The sequence below is a fragment of the Pristis pectinata genome, chromosome 33 (assembly GCF_009764475.1).
Source record: "Pristis pectinata isolate sPriPec2 chromosome 33, sPriPec2.1.pri, whole genome shotgun sequence".
NCBI lineage: Eukaryota > Metazoa > Chordata > Chondrichthyes > Rhinopristiformes > Pristidae > Pristis > Pristis pectinata.
Genome location: NC_067437.1, coordinates 8,812,818 through 8,825,575, shown reverse-complemented (window position 1 = coordinate 8,825,575; position 12,758 = coordinate 8,812,818). Strand labels below are relative to the sequence as shown.

At 46.6% G+C, this 12,758-nt stretch overlaps 1 protein-coding gene across 1 annotated transcript; it reads left to right on the top strand.

The window, feature by feature from the left end:
- The first annotated feature begins 2,951 nt into the window (after nucleotides 1–2,951).
- Nucleotides 2,952–8,991, top strand: LOC127585569 (pleckstrin homology-like domain family A member 2). The gene is made up of 2 exons (XM_052043136.1): nucleotides 2,952–3,530; nucleotides 7,777–8,991. Exon 1 carries the CDS (start codon nucleotides 3,140–3,142, stop codon nucleotides 3,527–3,529), a length of 390 nt encoding a protein of 129 aa, XP_051899096.1. The 5' UTR covers nucleotides 2,952–3,139; the 3' UTR covers nucleotide 3,530; nucleotides 7,777–8,991.
- Nucleotides 8,992–12,758: the final 3,767 nt, after the last annotated feature.

Sequence of the window (12,758 nt, the reverse complement as noted above, 5' to 3'; positions counted from 1 at the left end):
GCCTTGTGCTGCATTTCAATGCTGTGCTCTCATCTTGCACGTTTGAACCGATGTTGGGTGATACGCTAGTGCAACTAATAGAGATACTGCCTCACAGCTCCAGCAATCTGGGTTCCATCCTGATCTCCGGTGCTGAGTGTCTGGAAGTTGCATTTTCTCCCTGTGGGTTTCCCCTTGGTGCTCTGGTTACCTACCACATTCCAAAGGTTTGCAGATAAATAGATTAATTGACCACTGTAAATTACCGCTAGTGTGTAGGTGGGTGGTAGAATCTGGGGGGGGAGGGGAGGAGAGTAAAATGGGATTGGTGTATGTGGCACAGACTCAGTGGGCTGGAGGGCCTGTTTCTGTGCAGAATGACTCTATGACTGATATTAGCAACCCTCCCTTGAGTCTCTCGCTGGTTCCATGGGTAGATAACCTTGTTTCCATAATTTAAAATTCCTTCCTTTGGACGTGCTGCATTCTATTGTTTGGTGCTGGATAACTGGTCCAGGATTCCAGGTGTAGTCAGGAAAGTATCCTACGTGCATTCACCTACCACCCCTGTGCTTGTAGGCCAACACCAGTACCCAATAAAGCAACAAGATTTTTAAATTATTATTTCAAATCCTTCCCTAGTCTTGCCATTCGCTGATCTCCTCCCATCCAATAACCTTTGAGATATCTTGCATTGAGTGATTAAATTTGGGGATCCCCAGTTATTGGTGACCATGCCTCAGTCTTGGGAATTCCCTCCCTAAATTCCACAGCCCCTTTTACTTCTCTTTCCTTCTGAACTGTAAAATACTCTTTGACCAAAACTGCTTTAACATCATTTCATGTGCAGTGGCATGAAATTTAGTTTCACAGAATGAGAAATCCCATGTTAAGATCCTAAGTAGGTTGTTGTATCTGGTTGTCTTGTAGTGTGTTCAGTAATGGGAGATTATGTTGCTTAATCGCTTTACAGTCTGCTCTAGCACAGGCTCCTAAATCCCCCTATGTCCTTATGATTATTGTTTCTTAATTTCCAACCAGTTAAGAATAAAAATAAGATTCAAGAACTATCTGAAGTCCCATTGATCTGACTACCAATTATCAGCCAGTGGGCCACTTGATTATGCCTCAGCCTTATAACAACTAATATATCAAACCTTTAAACACACAAAGACCCAGCCCAAAAATCCTTGAAGATGTCACAGAAAAAGATGATAGCCTAGGTCTCTGGAGAAGGAGCCAAACCCATGACCTTCTGATTCTGTGGTAAGGCTGCTACCCATTGAGATACCGGAAGGTTTAAGAACCCAGCCAATTATAGGCAGTGCAACCTACAGACAAATTAATTGCAGGGGTTGGCTGCGGATGGCTTTGTTCTACAACTGTGCTGCCTGATGACGCAGAGATCACAGTAAGCAGAGTTTGGAAGTTGTGTCACTTGGTCCCTTGTTCACGGTGGGTGGCTGCTCTCCCTGCCCAATTCAACCACCTTTGCCATTCTTAACAGAGGAAGGTCTGGCATGTAAGATGAGTGCCATCTGTGACAAATGCCAGCCTGGTTTGACCAGCTGATCTTACTTCCCACTCTGTGGGAGCCACCTGGTCTCAACTAGATGCATTTTCCTGACCTCCCGAGGCTAGGATTTGGAATTAGTCAAAGCTGCATTGTCTGTTGTGTCTGCGCCAGATCGCTACAAACCTTTTCAATTAGCTTCTCTCTTTTCTGATCCATCCTGGTACATTGCAAGTGATTTGTCTTCAGGTATATTGGTTTCCATTTCTTTACTATGAATCTGGCGCATAGCCATATTGGCACTGTATTCCAAGCCACAGCAACTAGCTGTGTAAAAGAATTTTCATCTTTCCCTGCTTTTTTTTTCTTTTAAATTTGTATCTTCTATTTACCAAGCCTCCTGCTGTGTAGGAAATGATTCATTTCTCCACCTTTAGTTAACTTCCCTTTCTTCCTGTTCCCCTGTCCCCCCAACATACATGCACACGCACACACATGTGCTTAGCCTCCCTTTATTCATACATGATGTGTGTAAAATTTCCATTCCTTATTGCCCCTGTGGAAATAGTGACCTTCCTAAAGACATCTGATGTGGTTATCAGGCCATGTTGCAGGGCAGTTAAGAATCAATTGCATTACTGTGGCTCTTATGTCACATAAACCAAATGTCAGATTTCCTACCCTAAAGAGGGATTTGCATTTAAAGTAGATCTCTGACAATCTGACATCCTCAGGACTAGGTGGTGCTGGACTGGCAGTTTTCTTTTTCCCAGGCCGTTGGATGTTTTTCCTATTAATACACCAACACACTTTTAATTCAAACAAGAAGCTGGAGGAACTCAGTGGGTCAGGTAGCATCTGTGGAGGGAAATGTACAGTCAAAGTTTCAGACCAGTGCAGACACAGGGTCTCAACTCGAAATGTCGACTGTCCAGTTTCCTCCACAGATGTTGCCTGACCTGCTGAGTTCCTCCAGTATCTTGTCTGTTGCTCTAGATTCTGACACCTACAGTCCCTTGTGTCTACACTCTTAATTTATTTTTTTTGGATGTTACACAGTAGTATGATAAATTTTCCAGTAAACCACATCTGTTTAAAGGGAGCAGGACTGATGCAGGGTCTTGACCTGAAATACCTACCATCCCTTCACATCCACAGATGCTGCTTGACTTGCTGAGTTCCTCCAGCAGTTTGTTATTTGTTTAATAAAAATATGTGCAGGATAGAAAATACAATCCCTGCATCTCATGATACTATCAAGTCAATACTTTCTATTGACAAAGCACCATTGCTTCTTCGAATAATACACCCATCTTGTGTTTGAGACTCAGCCCCTCTGTGTGTAGTTGCCGTGATTGTACTACACAGCTCAAAGGAGCAACGACTCAGACCTGAAGGAGTTAAAGAAGGGGGAGACCTCCTGTTAAATAGCTGCTGACGTCAACAGCAGGAGGTGGAGCCTGATGCTGGATCTCACAGCCTGACCCATTTAGAGGCTCAGAAAGGGGGAAATCAGGCTGAGCAGAGAGTGGAGAAAGGAATCATCAGCAGCCGTCAGTCAAGCCAATGCCAACTGCCCAGTGGCTCTGAGGGCTGGTTTGCTTTTTATTCGATCCTCCGGACTATAGTGAGTTGACCTGCTGAGAGATGAAGGGGCTGACTGTGGCGTCCAGAGGAGCAATCAAAGTCGGGGAACTGGAGAAGCGGAGCGAGAGCCTGCTGCAGCTGTGGAAAAAGAAGCAGTGCACGCTGACCAGAGAGAGCCTGCTGCTGGCTGATGGCGACGGCAAGGGCTGCCGGTGCAAGGAACTGAGCTTCGACACTATCCGCAAGCTGGAGTGCGTGGAGAGGAAAGGCGCCCGCGTCTACTTCACCATCGTGACCACCGACTGGCGGGAGATCGACTTCCGGTGCGAGGATGCTAGCTCCTGGAACGCCGCCATCACCCTCGCCCTGGTGGCCTTCAAGAACGAGCGGGCGGTGAGGGAGTTCCACGCGAGGAAGCCCGTCAAGAGGTGGCGGGGGTGGGCTGCGTGAGGTGAGTGAGCCCAGGGCAAGGCGTGGGGGCAACCAGGCACCCAGAAACAGAAGGGCACAGAAGTGGGAGGAGACCATTTGGCCCCTCGGGTTCAGTCCATCAATCAATGAAACCTTGTGTCTCCACTTTCCCCTGATCTGCCCATGTATCGGATCCCTCCATGTCCAAAGAGCTATTGCTTACAATAGAGGTATTTAGACAGATACATGAACAGGTAGGGAATGGAGGGATATAGACCATGTGCTGGCAGATGTGCAGTTTAAATTGCATTGTGGTCCAGCACAGATATTGTGGGCAGAAGGGCCTGTTCCTGTGCTGTACATTTCTATGCTCCGCCATTGAGCAGCCACAGTGCCCAGGTGGAAACATCCACTGGAGTGCGGCCAGATCAAGGGGTGAGCTAAGTGTTGCAGTGGACCACCGCGTTGTTGGTTGCCGGGTTCCAGTTCAGCTGCAGGAGAACAATCTCCGATAAAGCCAACGCCGTCTCCCTGCCTAAAATTAACCCAGCAGCTACCAGGAAATTACCCAGCGTCTGAGAGAGGAGAGGTTAAAAGTTAGGTGAGACCTTCCAGTCTCACTGTCCCACCCAAGTTGTTGCCAATATCGCAGATGATGTTAGTGCCAGTTTTAAGGACCTTTCAGCTGTAGCTTCAACAGACCTTTGTGTTCCTCTGCAGGCTTCTTGGGACGTTTCTAGCTGGTTCCTGATGAGTCACAACTCATCTTTGAGGTGGAAGCTTATGGGTTTTAGTCCTGACCAGAGTCAGTCATGGGCAGCACAGTGGCTCAGTTAGTAGAACCTCTCCCCCACAGTGTCAGAGACCCATGTTCAATCCCGACCCTGGGTACTGTCTGAGTGAGTTTACACATTTTTCTCTGTAACTGTGTCGGTTTCCTCTGGGTGCTCCTGTTTCCTTTCACATCCCAAAGCCTTGAGGGTTTGTAATTTTCCAACAACTTGGTTTCTGGTGAGTGCCGTGGTTCTGTGAGGAACTCAAAGTTTGACCACATTGAAACATTCAGAAAAACTGAACCACGGACAGTGGAACAGACAAAAGAAGCTGGCTTTCTCAGTCAGCTTGCTGGAAAATCACCCCATCACCCCCTTGTACCTCCATACTTGGTCCCACTAATTCACTGCTGAAACCTAGTCCTACCTTTGTTACCTGTGAAGCTGGCTGTTACATCACATTGTGGTAGGCTTCTCATGTTCCATTCTGTAAACAGCAGCTCATCCAAAACTCTGCTGCCTGTGTCATCCACACGAAGTTGTGTTTTCCCATTACTGCTTACTGCCTATCTGCTTGTTGAAGGGCCTCAGACCTGAAATGTTAACCGTTTCTCTTTCTACGGATGCTGGCCTGACCTGCTGAGTGTTTCAAGCATTTCTATGTCACATATCCAGCATCTGCGGTTTGTTGTTTTTATCCACTAACTTATAGTCTGCTAAAACTTAGGTTTTAAAATTCTCATTTTGCGTTCACATTCTTTCACAGCCTCACCCTTCCTTCCCTGTGTAATGGAGTCAGAGAGTCATACAGCACAGACAGACCCTTTGGCCTACTGAGTCCACACTGATCATCAAGCACCCATTTTATTCTCCATACTTCCATCAAACCACCCCCACAAAATTATAGACCATTGCTTAGGCCGCCAGTTGGAGTACTACGTGCAGTTCTGGTTGCCACATTATAGGAAGGATGTGATTGCATTGGAGAGGGTGCAGGGGAAATTCACCAGGATATTGCCCAGAATGGAAACGTTTCCTCATGACTGTATGGGTTGGGTTTGCTTTCCTTAGGCAGATGAAGTTGGGGGGGAACCTGAAAGAGGAGTACAAAATTATGAGAGGGTGGATAGTAAGAAACTTTTCCCCCTGTCTAACACCAGAGGGCATGGGGTTAATGTGAGAAGTAAGAGGTTTAGAGGCAAACTGAGGAAGAATTTTTTCAGCCAGAAGATAGATGGAATCTGCCTGTGGTGGTGGTAGAGGCAGGTACTCCAACAGCATGTAAGAAACACCTGGATGAGCACTTGAATCACCAAAGCATAACATGCTACAGACAAAGTGCTGGTAAATGGGATAAGTGTAGATAGGTTCTTGATGGTTGGGGTGGACATGGTGAGCCATATGGCCTGCTTGTGTGTTGTGTGAATCTTATGATTTCTGTGACTATTCTACCACCCAGCCTCACTCAGGGCAACTTGCATCAAAAATTAACCTACCAATTTGCACGTCTCCAGGATGTGAGAGGAAGCCAGAGCACTCAGAGGAAACCCACGCAGTCACAGAGAGAACGTGCAAACTGGCACACACGTAGCAGCAGGGTCGCTGGAGTAGCAAGGCAGCAACTCTACCAGCTGCACCACTGTGCCTCCAAACCACTAATATCCAAACTGTGCTCTGTTAATTCTTGAGTGACCTTGAATTTAATCACTTCACTGTCAGTCATCATGTCCTAAACTCTGGAATTCCATCCTTAATCCTCTTCGTCTCTTCACCTCTCCTTAAAGCACTACCTCTTCTATAGTCACATAACTCAGCCTCATATTGGTGTTTGATTTCACATCCAGGACCTTTTATGAATTGGCAGTCGCTGGGCTGTGTTTGTTCTTGATACAGATAAGGTGTTAACAGCACAGTCGTGCAGCTGCTGCCCCACAGCCCCTGTGATCAGGGTTCAGTCTTGACATCCGGTACTTTTGTATGGAGTTTACCAATTCTCTGTGACCCAGTGGGCTTTCCCCAGTTGCTCTCATCTTCTCCCATATCCCAAAGACGTGTGGATTGCTAGGTTAATTGGCCCGTGTAAATCGCCCTTGATGTGCAGGTGAGTTCTAGAATTGGGGGGAAGTTGATGAGAATGTGGGGAGAATAGGTAACAGGGATATCAGTAGTGTAGGGGCAGGCACGATAGTGTAGCAGTTAGCATAATGCTATTACAGTGCCAGTGATCTGGGTTCAATTCCGGCTGCTGTCTGTAAGGAGTTTGTGCGTTCTCCCCGTGTCTGCGTGGGTTTCCTCCGGGTGCTCCCACATTCCAAAGACGTACAGCTTAGGAGCTGTGGGCATGCTATGTTGGCGCCGGAAGCGTGGTGACACTTGCGGGCTGCCCCCAGAACACTCTACGCAAAAGATACACTTCACTATGTGTTTTGATGTACATGTGACTAATAAATCTATAATATTAGTTAGGGAATGGGATTGCTCTGGGTCTGACATAGTCCCAGTGGACTATTACTTTCCTTGGAGCAGAGGAAGCTTGGGGGGGAGGGTGGAGCCTGATAGAGGTATACCTGATTGGAAAATTATCAAAAAATTACAGAGGGATCTTGATCAGTTAGGTAAAGTGGGCTGAGGAATGACAAATGGAGTTTAATTCAGATAAGTGCAAGGTGTTGTATTTTTGGAAAGTCATATCAAGGTAGGACTTTCACAGTAAAAGGTAGGGCCCTGGGGAGTGTTGTAGAACAGATAGACTTTGGAGTTCAGGTACATGGTACCCTAAATGTAGAGTCACAAGCAGACAGGGTGGTGAAGAAGGTTTTTAGCATGGTGGCCTTCATCAGTCAGGGCACTGAGTACAGAAGTTGAGAGGTTCTGTTGCGATTGTACAGGATGCCGTGAGGCCGCACTTGGAGAGTATTGTGTTCAATTTTGGTCATCTTGCTATAGGAAAGATGTTATTAAACTGGAAGGAGTGCAGAAAAGATTTAAAAGGATTTTTCCAGGGCTCAAGGAACTGAGTTATAGGGAGAGGTTGGACAGGCTAGGACATGTTTCCTGGTAGCATAGGAGACTGAGTTGATCTTATAGATGTGTACAAAATCATGAGGAGCATAGTTAAGGTGAATGCACTCAGTCTTTTTCCCAGGTTTAGGGAATCAAGAACTAGAGGCATATGTTTAAGGTGAGAGAGGAAAGATTTAATTGGAACCTGAGGGGCAACTTTCTCACACAGAGGATGGTGCGTATATGGAACAAGCTGCCAGAGGAAGTGGTTGAGGCAGGTACAATAACAACTTTTAAAAGACAGTTGGACAGGTACATGGACAGGAAAGGTTTAGAAGGATATGGGCGAAACACGAGCAAATAGAACTAACTTGGATGGGCATCTTGGTTGGCATGGATCAGTTGGGCCAAAAGGCCTATTTCCGTGCTGTATGACTATGACTGAATGGCCTCCTTCACTGTCTTATGGAAATTAACTGTTATCTTTCCACTGTCTCTCCCTCCCTCCAGACTGCAAGCTAAACTGATTCTCAAAGCAACATCAGCGTTGGGACCAATTGTGAATTTTTGGCTCCATGTCTCAAAGCTGCAGGATCCCAGAGGCTCAGATTTTTCGCAGCTAGGACCCCCACCTCCCTCACCCTGACCTGCCCAATTTGACAGTGAGCTGGAACCTCTCACCAGAATGGAATGAATTGGGAATAATGACTGATCCTCCCTGCAAACCCTGTGCAGAAGAAAGTGAGTTGACCCCATTCCTTTTATTTGACATGTGAGAGTCAGATTTGAAACACCTTGTTTTATCCTCATGTCCATTAGAACAACAGGATTAGGTAAATCCAACTCAGAAGCAGCCACCAACATCAGCCCAGAGCTACAATGGAATTTCCAGGAATTAAATCCAGGAAACAGCAGTGAAATTGAACAGAAGAAAACATGTTTTCATTTTCTTTAAACACTTTCGTTGTAAAAATATCAGAAGTGGGATGATTGATGGACAGTCAAGAGTCAACCAATCATTTTCGCTTTGGCATTTCAGTTGGTCCATGGAAGGCGGGACATTGCAAGGATGGATATGCTGGGTGACCAATGGTGGGTGGATGAGGGGCGGGCTCTTGGATACAAGAGATCGTGGTGAAAGCTCCAGGAATATTCCCAACCAGAGTTGGCAACTGAGGATCAGCATACCTGGAAGCTCTTGAGGATTGATTCAGAGCCTCTGGGAAAATAATCTCTTGGAGGCCTTGGCCGCAAAGCCCGGAACAGCCTGTGTAGAGCAAACCTTTGGTCTACCAAGCTGCAGTCTGTTGTTGGCACGGGCACATCTGCCATCCAGAGGTGTGCACTGCCTGTGTCAATAAGCACCTGCAGTTTGAGAACTCTTGGTGTGCGTCCACTGGGAAATCTCGCTAGCAATGGCTCAATCAGTCAGTGATGTCAGTGCAATGTTGAGTCAGAATGCCTCAAGAGCATACCAGTAATGAATGCATTCTTGCTCCCACTGGGCCTTTCCATCCTGCCTGTGTATTATTGACAGCTCCCGCTGCCCCGCCCCCGTTCACATTCAGTAGACCTTCCAACTTTGTGTGGGTTCCTGCAGGCTGAGCCTATTGGTGGAGCTGGTTGCGAGGTGGTTCTTCCCTCCCATTGATTTTTGCTATAGCTCTCGGTTTAACTTATTTATTGTGTGCCTGCCTACCGTTAATAAAAGTAAATCGTATGTCAGCCGTCAGCTGTTGGTTCCTGGTTCACTTCACCTGAAGAGCAGCCGTTGCCATGGCAACGTGTGCCGAGGGAGGCAGGGAGAGAGCTCCGCAGTGCTCAGATAGGAACTGTGCCGCAGTATTTTTCATTGAGACAGACCCGTCACAAGATCAGGCGGAGCTAGGTATCATCTACAGTGGGGGAGTCCAGAACGAAGGTTCACAGTCCCAGTGGTCAGGAGTGAAACCAGGAGGTATTTTTTTCACTCCCAGTCAAAACCTGGAACTCTCTTCCCCAAAAGACCGAGACTAGTTAAAGAGACAAGATCACTAGAAGTGCAAATCAGCAATGGGTAAGGCTAGAGGGGCTAAATGGCCTCCTCCTGTTCCTATAGAACCAGCTTGAGGGGCTGAACAGTCTCTTCCTGTCCTACACGGTAAATTTGAGGGCATAGGTGGCTAGCTGCATGATAGATCTTTGGATATCCAAAGGGATATAGAGTTGATGCCTGTAAATGCCACTGAGGTAGAAGATCAGCTAAGATCTTACTGAATGGTGGAGCAGGTGTGAAGGGCCAAATGGCCTTTTCTTGCTTCTATTCCTGTTGCCACATAGCAGCCTTGAGGGGTGCCTTTTCTGACCCTACCCTAGATTTAACGTTTCCATCGATGTGATGCTTTCAACAGGGCAATACTATACATCCTAATGTGCTTCACAGCGCCATCCCTTCTATTTAGATTGGGTTCACAGCCTCATTATAGTTAATGGGATCACTGATGTAATGTGACAAAAATTCAAGGATAGGAATCCAGAGTACAGCCAGAGGAGATGTCAGACACTACTACGTCAGCTCAGACAGACTGAAACCAGAAAACACAATACAAATGTTTTCTCCCACCCACCCTGAGCTGCAGTCGCTTCTCTGGTGTTGACAAGCTGAGCTCTGACTGAATGGATTTAACTCCGTCAAAGCCACCGACCCTGGCACTGTGAACAGTGAGCAGGAATGTGGCATAGCAGTGCAGAACTCACTCCGTACCTCAGCATGAGTTCCGCATTCGAAACTCTGGAGTAAACTCATGTTTGAGAGCTGCTCTTGGTACTACTCTTTGGAGTTAAGAGTGTGAGAACAAACTGTGGAAGTAGAGTGGGTGTGAGAAGAGGGAAATTATCTGCCTATTTGACATATTATATAGCCAGCCACACACACACACACACACACACACACACACACACACACACACACACACACACACACACACACACACACACACAATATACACAGTAACACACATGCAGTTCCTCAGCCAATTGCCTCCTCTCTCCCTCCCCAGCTATCTTCCCTCCAACCACTCCCTACCAAATACGTGCAAATTGTAGCCATTTGTAGTTAACCCTATCCCTCCACTTACTTCCCCTTCCCAGTGGACCTTCAGCCAATGTTTCTGTCCAAGTATAGGTAGGTGAGAATGTCCTTTCATTAATTGGGCCTAAAGATCTCTGAGTGTGGAGGAAAGTCCTTGTAATAAAATTCAGTCAAAATTCGTGGGATTGGTTTGATTGTTAGCTACAGTTTAGGGCTAGGAAACTTGCCTTTGACGCAGAAAGTTGTGGCTTGCTCCAAGACTCGAGCACAAAAATTTAAGCTGATGATTCCACCTATGTAGTGAGGGAATGCATGCCTGTTACCCCTGGACAATATTTAGCCTTCAATTAAAATAATTTTAAAAAAGGAAGATATTCTGATCAGGAGTAAACAGGCATTGGGGACACATCATTGAAGTCTGTGTGCAGTACCTACTTTCTGACACTGGGTGGCAGCCTGGGCTCAGGGTTGCCCTCCTGTCTCTGACTTGGGACCCTAAGGGTTAAACCCCAGTCTAGTAGAGGGATTAAAACCTGACTTCACCATAACCATTCCGTGTGGGGTCTTGTTGTTAGGGTCTCAATCCAAAGACCCGAACCTGTTACCTGCAGGACGGAGGGGAGGGCTGAAGAGGCAGTAACACAGAAGGATGGGGGAGAAGCAGCGCATTGATCAGGGCAAGGTGGGGGGGGGCGAAGAAGGAGGTGGTCTTGGAAGAAGTGGGCATTGAATGGTGAGGCAACAAGGCGAGGGGCACTGAGTGTAGGAGAAAATTGTGGGGAGGGGCTTCCTGGGGGCTAGGAGGGGCAACAAGGAGGGGGTCACAAAATGCAGTGGGCTTTTCTGTTGAGTGCAGGGTGTCAAGGAGAGGAGCATTGGGTATGAGTGAGGAGGAGACGAATTATCGGGAGGGGCAGTGGGCGATGGGGATGCGAGGAGTATCATGTGGGGCATTCTGGAGGGGCATCAAGTCGGGAGAATTGAGTGGGGTGGTCACCAAGGGGGTGGCATTGAAGAGGGATGTATTTAGTGGGATGGGGTGTAAGGGCCATGGAGTGAGGGTGTGCCAAGGAGAGGGATGGGATATTGAGTGGGGGAGTGGGGCATTGAGGAGAGGAACAGAGTGGGTGAGGAGAGTGCCATCAATAGGAGGGAGGGAGGTTTCAAAGAGAAGGGCAGGGCAGTTGAGGAATAGGGCATCAAACTGAAGGACTCTGGGAATTTCCTTCAGCTACATTAGGAAAGGTAGCTGGACAGGGTGTGGGGATTGATCCTCATATTTGTTACCAAATACACACACGCTCATTCTAACATGCATTTGTTCAGATATTCACCAATATTTTTATCCTTAGTCACACTCACGCACTTTTACACAGAGCAGGGAATGGAGAGAGATGTGCACCTTAAATTAGCATCATGGTCAGCACAGACATCGTGGGCTGAAGGGCCTGTTCCTGCGCTCTACTGTTTCATGTTCGATGTACCCACATCTTCTCAGACAGGCTCCCATCTCTCCCTTTTAGTCGAACTCTCTCATCAACAGTAGCTGAGCTCCATATACAACAAATAAATTTTATCTTTATTACTTTGAATAATTATACATCTGAGTAGAGTTTGGATCACAGTTCATCAACTTGAAATGTTAGCCTCTGTTTCTCTCTCCCATTATGCTCCCAATTCCAGCATTCTCCATGTTTCTTTCTGACCTGGATGTGGTTCTTGTACAAGGGGTGATCCGAGATGGCCCAGAGCAGTGGTGTAGGAAGGAGTGTATGGCTGGGTCAAACCCAACGAGTCTGAGGCCACAAGGGTGTGAAACCACAGCTCTTAATGCCAAATGCAACTCCCTTAGTAAATTAGAAATAGTGTTTTAATCAGAGTTAGAAAGTCATAGAAAAATTATATAATTACTACATTCAGACACACATTGATCATTGGTTTGAGTGAAGATGGTCAGGTATAGATGTGACTAAGGATCTATTAGAACACTTACTCCAAGGAAAAGGAATTGTTTTATGTAGAATTATTGAGCAGCTTATTGAAGTTTAGTCGAATGAGAGGTGATCTTGAAGTATATAACATTCGGAGGGGGTTGATGGGGTAGGTGCTGAGATGTTCTGCCTTCATGGGGGTGGGATTTAGAACAGGGAGCAGGGTTTCAGGATTCTCTGGTGCTGGTAAACAGTAGAACCCTGGGCCTGGATTTAGAACCCAGGGCAGCAAGGGGTCAGAGTGTCTCAGGGTAATGATGCAAAACACACCATAGCAAATTGTCAGGCTGTTTTTGATAATCTAACAGATTTCTTCTCCTTTGTGGCTGGGCCATTTACTATTCCTCATACTGCACTATTCCCCCACCATCACTAAATTCCAGCAATATTACTTATTTCAATTTTGTTTTTTTTAAGAGTATTGCTTCCTT

Bases quoted from the DNA above. Each gene is read 5' to 3' on its own strand.
- LOC127585569 (XM_052043136.1), top strand. From the start codon at position 3,140: ATGAAGGGGCTGACTGTGGCGTCCAGAGGAGCAATCAAAGTCGGGGAA.